The 20,648-nt window shown below is 41.1% G+C and overlaps 1 protein-coding gene and 1 pseudogene across 1 annotated transcript in view; both read right to left on the bottom strand.

Annotated features, from left to right (window-relative positions):
- LOC115893653 overlaps nt 1-11,022 on the bottom strand; it is a 69,038-nt pseudogene extending 58,016 nt beyond the window's left edge.
- Nucleotides 11,023-12,810: 1,788 nt separating this feature from the next.
- LPXN (leupaxin) overlaps nt 12,811-20,648 on the bottom strand; it is a 47,655-nt gene continuing 39,817 nt past the window's right edge. Inside the window, exons 8-9 of the mRNA XM_010386359.2 lie at nt 13,983-14,131; nt 12,811-13,653 (exon numbers count right to left, since the gene is read on the bottom strand). Coding sequence (XP_010384661.1) covers nt 13,384-13,653; nt 13,983-14,131 — 419 coding nt within the window. The 3' untranslated portion in view covers nt 12,811-13,383. The remainder of the gene's footprint in view (nt 13,654-13,982; nt 14,132-20,648) is intronic.

Genomic DNA, 20,648 nt, shown 5'->3' with positions numbered 1-20,648 from the left:
CAACAGTGAAGATTGCTGCATCGATTAACTGACTTTCTTTTCTCTCTTTTTTTTCTTTTTTCTTTTTCTTTTCTTTTTTTTTTTTTTTTTTGAGACAGAGTCTCTCTCTGTAGCCCAGACTGGAGGGCAGTGGTGTGATCTTGACTCACTGCAACCTCCACCTCCCAGGTTCAAGTGATTCTCATACCTTAGCTCCCTGAGTAGCTGGGATTACCGACACACACCACCAGGCCTGGCTAGTTTTTGTATTTTTAGTAGAGACGGGGTTTCACCATGTTTGCCAGGCTGGTCTGGAACTCCTGACCTCAAGTGATCCACCCACTTCGGCCTCCCAACGTGCTGGGATTACAAGCGTGAGCCATCATGCCTGGTTGATTGACTTTCTTTCATGAAAAATTCCTCTGTAGCATGAACTGTTGTTGATAGAATTTGATCTACAGTAGAACTTCTTTCAAAATTGTATTAAGTCCTCTCAAACCTTGTCAGTGCTTTATCAACTAACTTTATGGAATATTTGAAATCCTTTGTTGTCATTTCAACGTTTACAGCCTCTTCCCCCGGAGTAGATGCTATCTCAAGAAACCACTTTATTTTCTCATTCATAAGAAACAATTCCTCATCTGTTCAAGTTTTGTCATGAGATTGCAGCAATTCAGTTACATCTTCAGGCTTTACTTCTAATTCTAGTTCTCTTGCTATTTCCACCACATCCGCAATTACTCCCTCCACTGAGGTCTTGAACCCTTCAAAGTCATCCATGAGAGTTGAAATCAATTTCTTCCAAACTCTTGTTAATGTTAATAACATGAACTCATGAGTCACAAATGTTCTTAGTGGTATCTAGAATGGTGAATCCTTCCAGAGGTTTTCAATTGACTTCACCCAGATCCACCAGAGGAATCACAATCTATTGCAATTATAGCCTTACAAAATGTATTTTCTAAACAATAAGACTTGAAAGTCAAAATTACTCCTTGAACCATGGGCTGCAAAATGGATATTGTATTACCAGGCATGAAAACCACATTAATCTCTTTGTCCATCTCCATAAAAGCTTTGGGTGACCAGGTACATTGTCAATGAGCAGTAATATTTTGAAAAAAAAATATTTTTTTCTAAGTAGTAGGTCTCAATAGTGAGTTTAAAATATTCAATAAACCATGCTATAATCTAGTCTTTTCCATTTATAGAGCACATACAGAGTATATTTAGCATAATTCTTAAGGGTCTTAGAATTTGCAAAATGATAAATGAACATTGGCTTCAATTGAAACTCACCAGCTTCATTAGCCCCTAACAACAGAGTCAGCCTGTTTGTGGAAGCTTTGAAGTCAGGCATCAATTTCTCCTTTCTAGCTACAAAAGTCCTAGATGGCATTTCTTTCAATATAATGGTGTTTTGTCTGCATTACCAATTTATTGTGAGGCTGGGCACGGTGGCTCATGCCTGTAATTCCAGTATTTTGGGATGCTGAGGTGGGTGGGTCACCTGAGGTTAGGAGTTCGAGACCAGCCTGGGCAACATGATGAAATCCTGTCCCTTTCCAGGAAAAAAAAAAAAAAAAGGAAAAGGAAAAGAAAAATTAGCTGGGTGTGATGGCTTACATCTGTAATCCCAGCTACTCAGGAGGCTGAGGCATGAGAATCACTTGAATCCAGGAGGCGACGGCTTCAGTGAGCCGAGATCTCACCATGGCACTCCAGCCTGGGTGACAAAGGGAGACTCTATCTCAAAATATATATAGAGAGAGTTTAGTGTAGCGACTTCCATCAGTTATCTTAGCTAAATCTTCTGGATAACTTGGTGTAGCTTCTACATTAGCACTTGCTGCTTCACTTTGCACTTTTAGGTTCTAGAGATGGCTTCTTTTCTTAAACTTCATGAACCAACCTCTGCTAGTTTCCAATTTTTCTTCTGCAGCTTCCTCAACTTTCTCAGCCTTCACATAATTGAAGAGAGTTCGGGCCTTGCTCTATTAGGCTTTGACTTAAGGAAATGTTGTGGCTGGTCTGATCTTCTATCTAATATTTTCTCTGAATCAGCAATAAGGATATTTCACTTTATTATCATTCGGGTCTTCACTGCAGTAGCACTTTTAATTTCCTTAAACAAATTTTTATTTGCTTTCTCAACTGGGACAATTGTTTGACACAAGAAGCCTAGCTTTTGCCCTATCTCAGCTTTTGACATGCCTTCTTCACTGAGTTTAATCATTTCTAGCTTTTCATTTAAAGTGAGAGATATGCAACTCTTCCTTTCTATTGAACATTTTGACTCCATGTTAGGCTTATTAATTGGCCTAATTTCAATGCTTCATGACTTTCAGACTTATTTCTATCCATCAGTTTCTCAGAATTTTCTGAGGGTCTGCAGACTCCGCAGCCCCACTCAGGTAAATGCACTCTCTGTGGATGTGTTTTCCTGCATCTCCTTTACCAAATCAAGGCCATCTAATATTAACTTTACCACAATCTCTCCATCTAAATCCATCCTATCCTGCTCTGCCTTCCTACCTCAGAATTTCCCCCTCTTCTGTAGCAGGCTGCCCCCTTCATCTATGCCATTGATCCATCTCTACTTACTTTGGTGAGACTGTACTGTGGCAATTACTCCTGTCCCTCCCTTACTCATTCCTACCCCCTTTGTCCACAGACATTCTAAAGTTACCCATCCCTTCCCCCAAAATGCTCAAGAATCTTTCTCCCATCCTAATATACTCTTGTGCTATATGAGCATCCTTCCTTCTACCATTGAAATGATCAAAAGTGGTCCACAGGATCTTCCATTCTCTCCTAATCCACTGCATTGTAGTTTCAACTGTTTCTACTCCATTATGTTGAAATAATATTTTCTCTTTGGTTTATTTATATTATTTTTAATTGACAAATCATAGTTGTATTACATTTATGGAGTATGATGTGATATTTTGATATGGATATACAATGTGGAGTAATTAAATCAAGCTAATACAGTCATCACCTCTTGACTTTTTTTGTTTTTTATTTTTTAATTTTTTGAGATGGAGTCTCACTCTGTCGCCCAGGCTGGAGTGCAGTGTCGCGATCTCAGCTCACTGCAAGCTCCGCCTCCCAGATTCACGCCACTCTCTGGCCTTAGCCTCCCTAGTAGCTGGGACTACAGGAGCCCGCCACCACGCCCAGCCAATTTTTTGTATTTTTAGTAGAGACAGGGTTTCACCGTGTTAGCCAGGATGGTCTCAATCCCTGACCTCATGATCCGCCCACCTCGGCCTCTCAAAGTGCTGGGATTACAGGCGTGAGGCACCGTGCCAGCCTTGACATTATTTTGTGGTGATACATTTGAAATTTACTCTAAGTTATTTTGACATGTTATTATTGACTATAGTCACCCTGATGTGCCATAAATCTCAACACTTACTTCTCTTGTCTAGCTGAAACAATATTCTTAAAGGTTGTTCCAAGACTAGCTTCACAGATGTGCAAAACAGTGCAGTTGCACAAGACTCTGTGTTCAGAAAAGTCCCACCCTTGGAGACTAATATCTTGTGATTGTCATGTTCAAATTATTTAAAATGCTATCTTTGAATTTGCATTTTGTAGGTAAAGTCCAATGGGACAATGGAGCAAACACAGAAAACTCGGAACCACAGCTCGTGCGTGGTCACACATTCTGCTGCCCCCCATTCTCCCCTCAATCCACTGCATTCAACACCGTTGATGACTGTTGCCTACAAGATGATGTCCCGCTTCCCAAGCCTGACATTCAAAGCACTCTAACCCTGAATAGTTTTTCCAGTTTTTATTTCTCTTGATAGCCACCAAGCATCCTACTTTCTATCCACATAGACCCCAAAGTGACCATGCTTCAGTGTTTGGCACACCATGGATGCTCAATGAACAGAGTCCATCCTTCACTCACCGCATCATGTATGCTGTCCCCCTTTGATGTATTTCATGCTGTTCCCTCAGTTTGGAATGCCCTAGTTTTATTTATTTATTTTTTTAATCACTTTTACTTGTAGGTTCAAATTAATGCCATCTCCAAAGTGAAGTTTTTATCTGATGTTTTAAACAATTATGTGTGTCCTATTTATAACTTTTTTTTTTTCAAAATGCCTTGTGTTATTTTCTTCTGTATATTACGTCTCCTTTTGTTTCTTTTCCCAGAACACAATACTTTAGCTTCTCCCACTCCGTGTTCCTACCTATTACACAATCCTGTCCAGAAACCATCTTGTATGGACAAACTCATATTAGGGACTGAATGTGGGGGTCCTTCCTGGGCTGTACATTTTCTGAAGGCAGACTATGTCTGACTCATCTTAGGTTTCTTCTGGAACCTAGAACAGTGCCTTTTGACAGCAGGACCTACTGAATTATGCAAATCCCATCTGATTCTCTATTTAATACATTGGAGAAGGCACAGGTGTATCAATTTAGGAGCCCACCTCAGGGAATGTATTTGTCCTAAACAAGCTAACTTTCAGATCACTAGATGTGATAGTTTAAAGTAGCACTGTATCCTTGTCATTATGAACAAACATGGAAAATTTGTAAACTGATAAACCCTGGGGCTATTTGCTAATGAAAAGAGTTTAAACTGGTGTCTTGAAATACATCTTGCTCCCACTTTTGAAAAGGAAACCATATCTGTCTGCTATGTTACAAAACACTTGCATATGTAAACACATGGAAGATGGAACATTCTTTTTCCTAAGGATAACCCTCATCTGGCCTCCTGCCTCCATATCATCTGTATCCTTTAGAATCTGGTTTAGTTATGTCACGTTACATCTCTTACATCACCAATATCTGCATCTCTGTGGTCTCTGTCTAGTTACATCCAAAAATCACTTCTCAACTTTGATCATCTTTGGATCTAAACTTCTAACTCAACTTTCTTTTCCCTGAATGAATGAATAAATGCTCAAAAACCAAAGGATATTCATGAAGGAACAGAACTAGTAAGTGGTAGAGCTGGAATGGAAACTCAAACCTGAAGTCAAGACCCACAACATAAAGTCTTCCCCACCTTTTAACTGCAACTCAACTACATCAGTCTCTAATGATTCATGTACCAAAAGACCACAATATTCCTGTCAGTGGGTTTCGTATTGGCTAACAGAGTACCATCCATCACCTAGCTGTTGATCAGAAGGCATACAGAATTATATCTTTGCCAAGTTGAATTATTTTATGTAATAGTGATAACAAAGATTTTCCTAGAAATTTCCCTTGGATTATAGTTAGACCTACGGCAGGCAGTGGAAAATCTTGGCCCTGGAAGACTCCTGAGCTCTTTTCTCATGGCTATGCTTCCTTGACCTGGGTGAGCTGTTTTCTATCTATGGGAAGTGGCTAACTGGATAGATTTCCTGTGCCGTGGAAATTGTTCTTCACTCTTGAGTATTACTTTGTCAATATGCTGCTGCAAAGGAAGATTATGAGCTCAAACTCAAGCTCTTCTAATCACCCAGCATTTTCAATTCCATCAGCTTTCATCCTGAGCCTTAAAAAAGGATTTCTAAAATCATACAAAAACAACTAAGAGCCTGCTATGGTTTCTCGGTCTCCATGGAAATGCTAGGAATGGATGCTGTGTTGACTTCTGCACACATCTCTTGGACTATTTTGTTAATGCCTTTTATGTATGGTACTTGGCAGTTTACAAAGCCCTTTCTCACTTATTATCTCAGTTAATCCCCACAACAAACCCACGTGGGAAGTATTATTACCCATGTTTAACATATTATGAAACCTAAATTTAGAGAAGATAAGTGCTTTAACCAAAGTTTACAAGTGGTAAATTCACTGACAGTTATCAAGTGGTAAGTTCAACATTTAAATTTTGGTTTGTCTGATGCCATGGCTGCTATTCTTTCCACTATAACCAAAACTGTGTAGCCTAGAGTAGATCACTTTGATGCCCTAGTGCCCTTGCTTGTCCCTTGAAAATTCACCTCATGGGTACTTTACATTGTTGATATACAGCCTAAAAAAAAGCATCCCCAATAAGGAATTAACAAACTTTAGTTCTGTTTCTAAATCAAGTCACCTTGACCTATTCATGTAATCGACAGCTTCTTCCACAGGTAAATGGAAATAATAATCCTTGCCCACTTTCTCCCTTCTGTTATCCGCTCTACTAATACTACCTTAGATGAAACACATTAAGCTTCATAGAGCTGAGAATATTATAAAACTTTGCAAATGCCTGGCTTACCACAAATTCAGCCTTGTGATTACCGGTAATGTGAAGACCTTTGTTATGATTTTCTTCTTTTTCTTTCTTTTTTTTTTTTTTTTTTTGAAACGGAGTCTCGCTCTGGCGCCCAGGCTGGAGTGCAGTGGCGCGATCTCAGCTCACTGCAAGCTCCACCAACCTCCCGGGTTCGCGCCATTCTCCTGCCTCAGCCTCCCGAGTAGCTGGGACTACAGACACCCGCCACCAAGCCCGGCTAAGTTTTTGTATTTTCAGTAGAGACGGGGTTTCACCGTGTTAGCCAGGATGGTCTCTATCTCCTGACCTTGTGATCTGCCCGCCTCGGCCTCCCAAAGTGCTGGGATTACAGGTGTGAGCCACCGCGCCCAGCCGATTTTCTTCCTTTTAACCTTAACCCTCGATAACTGTACCCAACAAATGGCATCAGTTTCCCACCCCTATCTGTTGGCACTTACTGCTAGGTGCGCACTGCTGCTTCCTACTCAAAGTGCCTGTGACTTAGAAGAAGGACTTTCTTTGGCCTCAGAGTACATGCAGCTTGAGTACAAGGAAGACACAGTGGGGTGTAAGGGTTGGTGGACCACCCCTTGTACTCTACAATGAATCCCAGAGGTTCTCTAAGTATTCAGTTCCAACTTCCCAAGACAGTAACTTGTTCATTAATGCAAACTGATTTGGCCTCCTTGCCTTTTCTTTTTTTTTTTGTTTGGTTTTTGGGTTTTTTTTTTTTTTTTTTTTTTTTTCAGGCAGAGTCTCGCTCTGTTGCCCAGGCTGAAGTGCAGTGGTGCTAGCTTGGCTCACTGCAACCTCAGCCTCCTGGGTTCAAGTGATTCGTCTGCCTCAGCCTCCTGAGTAGCTGAGACTGCAGGCAACGTGCCACCACGCCAGGCCATGTATTTTAGTAGAGATGGGGTTTCACTGTGTTGGTCAGGATGGTCTCGATCTCCTGACCTCGTGATCCGCCCGCCTCGGCCTCCCAAAGTGCTGGGATTACAGGCATGAGCCACCGTGCCTGGCCCCTTCTTGCCTTTTCTTTCTCACTTCTGTCTCTCCTACCTGTACATCTAGAGATCGCCTCCTATATAGACTACACATGTCCTAGTCTCAGCGTCCACGTCTAGAAAAATCCCAAACTGTGAGACAATCCAGGATAAGTAGTAGCTTCACAAGGTAGTTTGTGTAAGGGACTGAGTGACAATTCCCTCCACCCTGTCTTTCTTTTCCTCACAGAGTGTGTTATACGGCCCATCTTGCCTCCTTTACTGAAAGCTCTGAAAATTTCACCTTGCCCAACTCACAAATTCTCTTATATATCCTGTAACTTTCTTAAGTCCTACTTTTCCTCCCTTTCAAAATTTTCAGATTGTCTTAGGAAAATCTCCAAGTTCTTCATTTTATTTTTGAGACTCCAATATTTTCTAACTCGTGTCTGAAAATGCAAGAGCACCTAGAGACAGAAAGTCATATTTTCTAAGTATTATTGAACATAATGAAAATAACCACTTCCAACCTCCAAAGCACTGAAAAGTGTCCTTAAGGGGACCCTCTCAGAATCACTATAAATGTCTTCTTTTTCCTCCTTAACTTCATATAAACCCAACTTTCTTTAAGTAGCACCTTTCAGGATGTAATGGGCTGAATGTATGTGTCATTCCAAAATATGTTGAAGGCCTAACCCCAATGTGGAAGTAAAGAAGTAATTAAGATTAAATGAAATCATAAGTGTTGGGGCCCTGATCCATTAAGATTGGTGTCCTTACAAGAAGAGACACCAGATCTCTTGTGGTCTCTCTGTCTCTCTCCCTCTCTTTGTCCCCTCTTTTCACCCTGTGAGGACAAAGCAAGAAGGCAGCTATCTGCAAGCCAAGAAAAGGGCCCTCAATAGAGTCCAAACTTGCCGACCTTAATCTGAGACTTCTCATCTCCAGACCTGTGAGAAAATAAATTTCTGCAGTTTAAGACACCCAATTTATGGTATTTTGTTATGGCAGCTGTGCAGACTAAGACACAAGATAAATGTAAATTTATTTATCTTATAATTGTCTAATTTTTCTTTCTTTTTTGTTTGCAAGTGGGATATCAGGATGTTTTAAAACTATTTTTCACTATAAAGAGTATTGCAGGCCGGGCGCGGTGGCTCAAGCCTGTAATCCCAGCGCTTTGGGAGGCCGAGACGGGCGGATCACGAGGTCAGAAGATCGAGACCATCCTGGCTAACATGGTGAAACCCCGTCTCTACTAAAAAATACAAAAAACTAGCCGGGTGAGGTGGTGGGCGCCTGTAGTCCCAGCTACTCGGGAGGCTGAGGCAGGAGAATGGCGTAAACCCGGGAGGCGGAGCTTGCAGTGAGCTGAGATCCGGCCACTGCACTCCAGCCCGGGCGACAGAGCGAGACTCCGTCTCAAAAAAAAAAAAAAAAAAAAAAAAAAAAAGAGTATTGCAGTAATATCAAATATGTAATAGTTCTCTCTGGGTGATAATTAAACAAAGTAGCATGAATACCACGATTTCCAAAACAATTTTAAATCTTAGAAGATGACAACACCCTCCCAACCTTTTTCTTCACCTTTGTAATAGTGACAGATGCTGCAAAATTGGACAGGAGCAAGAAGTTTGTACTCTAAATATACAAGCTATCCACAGGATGACTTCGCTTTAAACTATAGAGTTTCACTGTGCTCTGGTGTAAAAAGCATCAAGAATTGATCAAATACTATTTTTGTGTATTAGTTTTCCATGACTACACACAATATATGTTCTGTACCAACACTGAGTTTATTTGTTCAATGTAAACAAAAAAGAGAATTTATTTGCTCACATACTTTCCTAGTCTATGGTTAAGATGCTGCTATGGTAGAACTGAGTGGCTCAAAAAAAGAAAACACAGCCTCTCCATTACTCGGTTCTATGTTCCTCTGTGCTGGCCTCTTTCTCAGACAGCCTCCCCCTAAGTGATGATAAAAATATTTATCAGCAACAATGGGTTTTTATTATCACACAACTGGAATTCCAAAGAATGGGAATGTTCTTTCTGAATAAATCGAGTAAAGGTCATTGGCTTTGCTGGGTGTCACATGTCTATCCCTGATCCAATCACCTTCCTTCAGAAGAGCGAAGGAATTTTATTGGTCAGACTTGGGACTGTACCCATTTCTGAGGCTGAGGTTAATGTCAGCCTCCCTAAACACATGGACCAAGAATAGGAGATGCAGTTCTTTGTGGAGAAACCAGACTATAGGGAAAAACAGCTGAGAAATTTACTCCCCTTTCATATCACGTCCCATCCTCAATTATATCCAATATTATTCAACACAGCATATCCAAGTCCAAAAACATTAAAATCCAAAATCAAATTCTCTAAGTTAAAGTTTAGAGAAAGTAAAGTCTTTTTGATTTATTGGTCTGTTCATTTTCAGCTTTAGGAGTTTTTCCAGTAACACCTGTGATCTGAGATATCTCTCACTAGAATTGAGGTACTTATCCCAGGAAAAATGTTATTCCCATAATACAGTATTTATTGTGATTTAATGATATCCAAAATAGGAAGGGAAGGTGGATGGCTCTCAAGAGGATGCCAGGAAGTCTGTGCAATTGTCCAGAATCCATGGTCTATGAACCTAAACACAGTGAGGAGACTTCCCCCCATGGAAAATCAATTCAGTCACTATACACTGACTATATCTAGGGAAGGAGAATGTCCTACATAAACTGTCTCCTTTCTTATAAATTTGAGACACCACTGCCTTCTGGTAAAGTTATAAATTTGCAACAAGTACAACCCAAGCACCAGCTTTTACCTGAGATTTCTTTCTTTTTATCCTGTGGATCCCAGCAGATTTCCATTTCCCCACTGAGCTCTGTGTTCCCAGCACTAACGTGCTGCACTGATGGTAAGTTTTACCTGGTAACACAACCTCCACAATATTTTGGGGACAGGCAGTCTCTTTTTCAGTGTCATATTTCAGTGGCTACCACCACTGCCTTATTGAGGACCTGCTTATGCCTAAGACACTCCCTTCTAAAGGAAGTTGCTACTCTTTCTCACCTTGATTTCAGCTGGAAGATCTCCTTTTCCAGACTGCCAAACTGAAGCGGCTTTTGAAGTTTCTCAGTGGTGCGCCCCTAGGGGCCCAGGAAGAGCAGTGCCTCTGCCGCATGTTCCTCAGGACACCAGCATTTCCGGGCTCTCCTCTGCCTTTGGGTTCTGTAAAGTTCTTAGACATGATCCCTCAGGATGCTGACAATGCCAACTTGCTTACCTTCTACATTGCCTTGAAACTCAGAAACTCCAATATTTTCACTTTTGAACATACGAATTCTTCACATCTCCTCCACGAAGCTTTCGGGAAACTGAGTCCTGCTTCTAACTTTGGAAGTAATTCAGTCTGGTTTAAGCCAAGCTGCAGAATCCATTCCCCCAGCAAAAATTACTGGTGTGTGACCTAAGCTAGACCAGTTAGGATGAATCCCGGAACTTTTGCTCGCAAATGCTCCATAAAAGCACTCTTGCTCCCCCTACTGGTTGTGAAAAAAGAAGCATGCGCTGGCAGCCATACTACAACTCCAAGAAGCGGGCATGATAGAACTCCGATGGAAAAATAATTGTCTTTATCAAAGTATCACCTTGGAAGAGACTAGATTTACTTCAAAGAAAAACTGACCAAACTAATTGAGGGACTCCCCTTTGAGAACAGAGTGCCAACTCTCGAGCATATTCCTTTCTATATGTTTATATTCACTGGTGGAAAACCCCTGTCCTGTGAGGGTGGGTTTTATTTTTTAAACACCCTAGAAGTTACTCAAAACCAAAAGTAATTAGGTACGTGATCAATTTTAGTAATGACATTTCCAGGGTTTTTAAAAAGCAGAACTTTTTACTTGTGAGTAGTTTCCTTATTGCTAAAACACTGGTCCTGAAGTCAGTATCTCTTTTTGAGCATGTAAAACCACTTCCGTTAAATGTGGGAAGAAAATGTTTTCACTTCTTTATTGCATCTTAGTGAACTTTGGATTTTCTTTGACATTTAAAAATAGTTAAATTCTATTGAAGTCTCAAAATAGCTAATCCTTTTAAAAAAAAAAAGTTTTAGCACCTGTACATTTCTTTTTAAGGGCTAAAACTCCAAGTTTACTTTGTCAAATTGCCAGGGCAACCAAGAACAGCACCATATTAACACCTGCGTGTGACATCGTTGACTGAAGACATTGCAAAGAGGATGTTTAAAAGTTGAGTGTGTATTCTGCATAGTCTGGCGCTCTCAGACAGCCAAACAGGATAGAGGCCAGATGGTTCCATATCTGTGTGGCCTCCCACATATCTTACATGCATTTGGAGTTCCTATTTTATAGAATTAACTGTTGCCAATTCCTTGTAACTCTCAAAACCCCCTTATTATCCATTCCAACAAAGGACATAGATATAATAAAGTTTGGCAAGAAACATTTAATCCATTTCAGTTCTCCCAAGTAGTACTATTCCTCTATCAATCTAAAGACACCAAATTTTGTCCTATTTTTAAAAATACCTCCAGTGAAGGCGTTTTTGCCAGTAACTTATTTCAGAATCAAGGATTCTAAGAGTCTGGTTTTTGTTATAACAAATAATCACACAATTATTTTTAAGACCATGGTAAGAAATATATTGTACTGATCTTCTCAATATCTCTTTTGCAGAAAGATGAGTCCTTGTGAAGCTTACTTTTATAAAAAGTAAACTGTAGGACAGTAAACTCATAGGACATAAGAAAGTCAGATTCTCTGATAACCTGGCAAGCTTTTCCACACTTCTACTTATAATATTTTGAGATGAACAAATGATTAAGAGGAATTTTTCTTTGAGGCTTGGCTTTCCTAATTCTAGATAATAATCATTTGAGATTTTACAGCATTTTTCTTCCAAGATGCTCTAAGAACAGCCATCTCATTTGTCTTCAGGAGGCAAATGTAAAATTGTGTTTCATTTTTTACTTTAGAAATGAATTTGTGGCCAGGCATGGTGGCTCACACCTGTAATCTCAACACTTTGGGAGGCTGAGGCAGGCAGATCACCTGAGGTCGGGTGTCCGAGGCCAGCCTGACCAACATGGAGAAACCCCGTCTCTACTAAAAACACAAAAATTAGCCGGGCATGGTGGCACACGCCTGTAATTCCAGCTACTCGGGAGGCTGAGGCAGGAAAATTGCTTGAACCCGGGAGGTGGAGGTTGTGGTCAGCTGAGATCACACCATTGCACTCTGGCCTGGGCAACAAGAGTGAAACTCCATCTCAGAAAAAAAAAAAAGAAATGAATTTGTAATGTATCTAATGGAGAGCCAGAGTTTCTCCTTCTGTAAACACAGTAATAAAAACAATCTTAACAAGTTTTGTCATTTTTAAAAATGATTCAATCATCTAAGTCCAGAAAATAAAATGGTTATGGGACCAAACTAAAAACAAAAATTAGTGAAAAGGAGACCCTCCTTTTAATTTCTTCCAATTAAAAATTTTAAAGTGTGCACTGGATGGAAGGAAACAAGAGGGTTGATATAATCATAACTGTACATAGTGCCGAGTATATAACACAGGAAGCACAAAGTTTATCTCCCAAACAAATATGACAATGAGTTATTGAAACCACAAGCTGGTTTATTTATCAATGATGTCAGTACTTAAAGTTGTCCAGTTAAAATCTACTTCCTCTTGAAAAACAAAAATACATTGAAGGAAGATGCAAAGAGGTAGGAGTGGTATCATGATTTCACAGCAGTGATTGTAAGACAGTGAGCCACAGGGACATGGGAAAACTTGAAAAGAGACAAGTATCAGGACCAAATTAGAGAAGATCTGAGTAGGGCCAGCAGTAGAGGTGAAAAAGGAGAAACCTAAGGAAACCAGTGTTGGTATGAATTATGCAAGTGGAAAATACATCTGTAGAGGGACTAGATAGAAGGACCTAAATCTAACTCCAAGCACTTGATTGGAGAAGAGAGAAAGAGAATGTATAGAATTAACTGTATAGAAGCCTCAAAAATAAGATTATCAGTCTAGTCATGTAAAGTCTAGAAGTTCATTTATTTGCTCATCACCTTTTTCTATAAGACTATTAAGCAGAAGGTCAGAACAGCAAATTTACCCTTTCCTCTCCTCTCTTGGTTTAAATTGTAGAAGGAACCTGAAGAGGCTGTGGATTAGTTGGCATTACAGTGGGAAGAGCTTATTGAAGCAAGGTTGACAATAGGTCTTGTCATTCTGCTCCCTGAAAATGCCCTTCGACAACTGTGTCAGGCAAAAAGCACACACAAAGTGCTCAGGATGGAACTTGTGCCCCATGGCACTGATACAACGGCCAGTGATGGGCTGTCCACATCCATGGCAGAGCGTTCCCCGGCGGTGATGGTAATGGAGCTCACAGAATGGACGTCCATCCAGTTCAAAGAAGGAACCAGTAGAAAAACTGGTGAAGCAGTCCTAGGGGTAGAGAGAAGAGAGAGAAAAGGAATGCAAATGTCAAGAGGTAAAATGTCAGCAAAGTAAAATTTTCAGCCTTGAAATTCCTGCCAGTTACCTGCCAGCTACAGGAATTTCCCTCAGATTCTTGACAAATGGAGGCTAGATTGCCTGCTTGCAAAACAGACAAGCAAATGCCCACAATGGATTTGTATCTCGTTTCTCCTTTAGGATGCCCACATCCATTCCTCATTCAGGACTGCGAATCCTTTCACTAACTGCAGCTCTTCCTCTCAGAGAGGAGAACCCTTGACTTTCCCTAAGTCCAGAAGAAAAGTGATTATACAGACCCCACAAACAAAGCATTCTGGGTGCCAGACAGTGTCCATGGCTGAAAGGTAGTTTTCCAACACTGGACGATTGCAGCCACCACACTTGGGTGAGAACATGGCTAAGAAATCCTTTCGGCAATATGGCTTCTTGTCCTTCTCATGAAAGCCTGGAGAGATAAAATCAGGAATTCACTGTTGCAGGTTGAGCCCTGAAAGCTACACTGGAGACTGAGAGGAGGCCCTTTCAATCTCAGTGTCCTTGTATTCAAAATAGGATGTTATTGTTACCTAATTCAAAGGGTAGTTGTAAGAAATAAATGAGATAATGCAGGTGAAGTGTTTGACAATCTCAGTGTCCTTGTATTCAAAATAGGATGATTACTGTTACCTAATTCAAAGGGTAGTTGTAAGAAATAAATGAGATAATGCAGGTGAAGTGTTTTGGCAGTGTGTCTGGTTCATAGTAAACATTTAATAAGTGTTAGGGGCTATTGCTCCTCAGTGCCTTTGTACTAAGTATTCCCTTGGCTTGGATAGTTCTGTCCCAGAGCCTGATATAGTTGCCCTCTTCATGTGATGCAGGAATCACTCAAATATCATCTTATCAGAGAGGCATCTCTTCAGTCCCTCCTTGTCACATCATCTTCTTTCACTGTCTTTTTTTTTTTTTTTTTTTGAGACGGAGTCTCGCTCTGTCGCCCAGGCTGGAGTACAGTGGCCGGATCTCAGCTCACTGCAAGCTCCGCCTCCCGGGTTTACGCCATTCTCCTGCCTCAGCCTCCCAAGTAGCTGGGACTACAGGCGCCCGCCACCTCGCCCGGCTAGTTTTTTGTATTTTTTAGTAGAGACGGGGTTTCACCGTGTTAGCCAGGATGGTCTCGATCTCCTGACCTCGCGATCCGCCCATCTCGGCCTCCCAAAGTGCTGGGATTACAGGCTTGAGCCACCGCGCCCGGCCTTTCTTTCACTGTCTTTATAGCATTTACCATTATCTAAAATCATCTTTGTGATCTGTCTCTCCTTACAGGAACATTAGCTCTGAGAGAAACTAGATATTGTTGATCTTGTCACCATTATATCTCCAGTATCTAAAACAGCATCTGAGAAGAAAAAAAAGTGTCTAATATTTTAAAATAAAATACTAGTAAATAATAATTTCCAAATGGATGCAAGATCTAGACACAAGGACTTATACCATATATTTAAATTAAAAATAGATGTATTCCTCTTTTTTTATTTTTTGTGTGGGTATATTTTGATTGTTTACCAGCAGTGTATGAAAATCCCAGTTCTTCCTCAGTCTTTATATCACTTGATATATCCAGATATTTCCTGTTTAATCAATCAAATGGATGTTATCTATCTGTACAATGTTATCTCATGGTAGTTTTGATTTGTATTTCCCAAAAGGCCAATGATACTTAGGGGTTTTTTTGGGTGTTGTTGTTTGTTTTGTTTTGTTTTGTTTTGTTTTGTTTTGTTTTTTAGACAGAGTCTCGCTCTGTCCCCCAGGCTGGAGTGCAGTGGCAAGACCTTGGCTCACTGCAAGCTCTGCCTCCCAGGTTCACGCCATTGCCCGCCACCACGGCCGGCTCATTTTTTTGTATTTTTAGTAGAGACGGAGTTTCGCCATTATAGCCAGGATGGTCTCGATCTCCTGACCTCGTGATTCGCTCACCTCGGCCTCCCAAAGTGCTGGGATTACAGGCGTGAGCCACCGCGCCTGGCCAGGGTTTTTTTAATGTGTGCATTTGCATTTCATATCTTGTCATTAATAATGTATTCCTCTTTAATCTGGAAATAGAAAAACTGTCATAAATAGGGCCCAAATTCCAAAAGCTAGTTAAATATTAATAAATTTAGCTACATAAAAAAAAAATCTGAATGACTTACACATGTCAAAAAAGCACCATAAACAAAGACAAAGAACAATCTGAAGAAAATATTTGCTGATTATATTCCAGAAAAACATAGCTAATACAAAGAGCTCCAAAGTATATGTATGGTTTCAATTATTGTATAAAATTAAAAAGTGAAAAAATTAAAATAGAAAAACACAAATCCCTAAAAAATTCAATCAAATTGAAGCAAATTAACTGCACATCAAACTGATGACACGAGCACTAAAAGAAATAATTTGGAGATTGCTGGCAGGATGGCCGAATAGGAACAGCTCTGGTCTGCAGTTCCCAGCGAGACTGATGCACAAGGCAGGTGATTTCTGCATTTCCAACTGAGGTAACCAGTTCATCTCATTGAGACTGACCGGATAGTGGGTGCAGCCCATGGAGGGCGAGCCGAAGCAGGGTGGGGCATCGCCTCACCTGGGAAGTGCAAGGGGTCAGGGAACTCCCTCTCCTAGCAAAGGGAAGCCATTAGAAACTGTGCTGTGAGGAACAGTGCACTCTGGCCCAGATGCTGTACTTTTCCCACAGTCTTCACAACCGCAGACCAGGAGATTCCCTCTTGTGCCTACGCCACCAGGACCCTGGGTTTCAAGCACAAAACTGGGTAGCTGTTTGGGCAGACACTGAGCTAGCTGCAGGAGTTTTTTGTTTATTTGTTTGTTTTTCCATATCCCAGGGGCGCCTGGAATGCCAGCAAGACAGAACTGTTCACTTCCCTGGAAAGGCGGCTTAAGCCAGGGAGCCAAGTAGTCTGGCTTGGCAGGTCCCCCCAACTTGGAGTCCAGCAAGCTAAGATCCACTAGCTTGAAATTCTCACTGCCAGCACAGCAGTCTGAGCTCGACCTGGGATGCCAGGGCTTGGTGAGGGGAGGAGCGTCCACCATTACTGAGGCTTGAGTAGGTGGTTTGGTTTTACCTTCACAGTGTAAACAAAGCCAGTCAGAAGATCAAACTGGGTGGAGCCAACTGCAGCTCAGCAAGGCTGCTGTGGCTAGACTGCCTCTCTAGATTCCTGCTTTCTGGGCAGAGCATCTCTGAAACAAAAGGCAGCAGCCCCAGTAAGGGGTTTATAGATAAAACCCCTAAATCCCTGGGACAGAGCACCCGGGGGAAGGGGTGGCTGTGGGCTCAGCTTCAGCAGACTTAAACATCCCTGCCTCACAGCTCTGAAGAGAGCAGTGGATCTCCCAGCACAGGGTTTGAGCTCTGCTAAGGGTCAGACTGCCTCCTTGAGTGGGTCCATGGCCCCCAGGTCTCACGATTGGGTAACACCTCCCAGTAGGGGCTGACTGACACCTCATACAGGAGAGCTCTGGCTGGCATCTGGTAGGCACCACTCAGGGATGAAGCTTCCAAAGGAATGAACAGGCAGCAATCTTTCCTGTTCTGTAGCCTCTGCTGGTGATACCCAGGCAAACAGGGTCTGGAGTCTACCTCCAGCAAACTCCAGCAGATCTGTAGCAGAGAAGCCTGACTGCTAGAAGGAAGACTAACAAACAGAAAGGAATAGCATCAACATCAACAAAAAGGACGTCCACTCAGACACTCCATCTGAAGGTCACCAAGTTCAAAGACCAAAGGTAGAAATATCCAAGAAAATGGTGAGAAACCAATGCAAAAAGGCTGAAAATTTCAAAAACCAGAATGCCTCTTCTCCAAAGGATCACAACTCCTCACCAGCAAGGGAACAAAACTGGATGGAGAATGAGTTTGATGAATTGACAGAAGCAGGCTTCAGAAGGTGGGTAATAACAAACTCCTCCGAGCCAAAGGAGCATATTCTAACCCAATACAAGGAAGCTAAGAACCTTGAAAAAAGGTTAGATGAATTGCTAACTAGAATCACCAGTTTAGAGAAGAACATACACGACCTGATGGAGTTGAAAAACACAGCACAAGAACTTTGTGAAGCAAACACAGGTATCAATAGCCGAAACGATCAAGCAGAAGAAGGGATATCAGAGATTGCAGGTCAACTTAATGAAATAAAGCAAGCGGACAAGATTAGGGAAAAAATAATGAAAAGAAATGGGACTCCAAGAAACATGGGACTATGTGAAAAAACCAAATCTATGTTTGACCGGTGTATACCTGAAAGTGATGGGGAGAATGGAACCAAGTTTAAAAATACTCTTCAGGATATTATCCAGGAGAACTTCCCCAACCTAGCAATATTCAAATTCAGGAAATACAGAGAACACCACAAAGATACTCCTTGAGAAGAGCACCCCCAAGACACATAATCATCAGATTCACCAAGGTTGAAATGAAGGAAAAAATATTAAGTGCAGCCAGAGAGAAAGGCCGGGTAAATCACAAAGGGAAGCCCATCAGACTAACAGTGGATCTCTTGGTAGAAACCCTACAAGTCGGAAGAGAGTGGGCGCCAATATTCAACATTCTTAAAGAAAAGAATTTTCAACCCAGAATTTCATATCCAGCCAAACTAAGCTTCATAAACAAAAGAGAAAATTCTTTACAGACAAGCAAATGCTGAGAGATTTTGTCACCACCAGGCCTGCCTTACAAGAGCTCCTAAAGGAAGCACTAAACACAGAAAGGTGTAACTGGTATACAACATTGTAAAGACCATAGATGCCATGAAGAAACTGCATCAACTAACAGGCAAGATAACCAACTAGCATCATAATGACTGGATCAAATTCACACATAACAAGATTAACCTTAAATGTAAAATGGGCTAAATGCCCCAATTAAGAGACACAGACTGGCAAATTGGATAAAGAGTCAAGACCCGCCGGGCGCGGTGGCTCAAGCCGCACTTTGGGAGGCCGAGACGGGCAGATCATGAAGTCAGGAGATAGAGACCATCCTGGCTAACCCGGTGAAACCCCGTCTCTACTAAAAAATGCAAAAAACTAGCCGGGCGAGGTGGCAGGCGCCTGTAGTCCCAGCTACTCGGGAGGCTGAGGCAGGAGAATGGTGTAAACCCGGGAGGTGGAGCTTGCAGTGAGCTGAGATCCGGCCACTGCACTCCAGCCTGGGCAACAGAGCGAGACTCTGTCTCAAAAAAAAAAAAGAGTCAAGACCCATCAGTGTGCTGTATTCAGGAGCCCCATCTCACACGCAAAGACACACATAGGCTCAAAAAAAAAGGGATGGAGGAATATTTACCAAGCAAATGGAAAGAAAAAAAAAGCAGGGGTTGCAATTCTAGTCTCTGATAAAAAAAGACTGTAAAGCAACAAAGATCAAAAGAGACAAAGATGGGCATTACATAATGGTAAAGGGATTAATGCAACAAGAACTAACTATCCTAATTATATATGTACCCAATACAGGAGCACCCAGATTCATAAAGCAAGTTCTTAGAGACCTACAAAGACCCAGACTCTTAGACTCCCACACAATAATAGTGAGAGACTTTAACGCCCCCCCATCAATATTAGACAGATTAATGAAACAGAAAATTAACAAGGATATTCAGGACTTGAACTCAGCTCTGGACCAAGTGGACCTAATAGACATCTATATAACTCTCCACCCGAAATCAACAGAATATACATTCTTGTCAGCACCACATCGCATTTATTCTAAAATCAGCTACATAATTGTAAGTAAAACACTCCTCAGCAAATGCAAAAGAACGGAAATCATAACAAACAGTCTCTCAGACCACAGTGCAATCAAATTAGAATTTAGGATTAAGAAACTCACTCAAAACCGTACAACTACATGGAAACTGAAAACCTGCTCCTGAATGACTACTGGGTAAATAACAAAATTAAGGCAGAAATAAAGAAGTTATTTGAAACCAATGAAAACAAAGACACAATGTACCACAATCTGGGGCACATTTAAAGCAGTGTGTAGAGGGAAATTTATAGTACTAAATGCCCACAACAGAAGGCAGGAAAGATCTAAAATCGACACCCTAAAATTACATTAAAAGAACTAGAGAAGCAAGAGCAAACAAATTCAAAAGCTAGCAGGAGACAAAAAATAACTAAGATCAGAGCAGAACTGAAGGAGATAGAGACATGAAAATCCCTTCAAACAATCAGTGAATCCAGGAGCCGGTTTTTTGAAAAGATCAACAAAATAAATAGACTGCTAGTCAGACTAATAAAGAAGAAAAGAGAGAAGAATCAAATAGACACAAAAAAATGATAAAGGAGATATCACCACTGATCCCACAGAAATACAAACTACCGTCAGAGAATACTGTAAACACCTCTATGCAAATAAACTAGAAAATCTAGGAGAAATGGATAAATTCCTGGACACATACACCCTCCCAAGTCTAAACCAGGAAGAAGTCAGATGCCTGGATAGACCAATAACAAGTTCTGAAATTGAGGCAGTAATTAATAGCCTACCAACCAAAGAAAGTCCGGGACCAGGTGGATTCACACAGAATTCTACCACAGGTACAAAAAGGAGTTGATAGCATTGCTGAAACTATACCAAACAACAGAAAGAGGGGGAATCCTCCCTAACTCATTTTATGAGGCCAGCATCATCCTAATACCAAAACATGGCAGAGACACAACAAAAAAAGAAAACTTCAGGCCAATTTCCCTGATGAACATCAATGTGAAAATCCTCAATAAAATATTGGCAAACTGAATCCAGCAGCACATCAAAAAGTTTATCCACCACGATCAAGCTGGCTTCATACCTGGGACGCAAAGCTGGTTCAACATACATAAATCAATAAATGTAATCCATCACATAAACAGAGCCAATGACAAAAACCATGATTATCTCAATAGATGCAGAAACGGCCTTTGGCAAAATTTAACACCTCTTCATG

This window comes from Rhinopithecus roxellana, chromosome 15 (genome assembly GCF_007565055.1).
Source record: "Rhinopithecus roxellana isolate Shanxi Qingling chromosome 15, ASM756505v1, whole genome shotgun sequence".
NCBI lineage: Eukaryota > Metazoa > Chordata > Mammalia > Primates > Cercopithecidae > Rhinopithecus > Rhinopithecus roxellana.
Note: the sequence above shows the minus strand (reverse complement) of the source record. Positions and strands in the feature narration are given on the sequence as shown.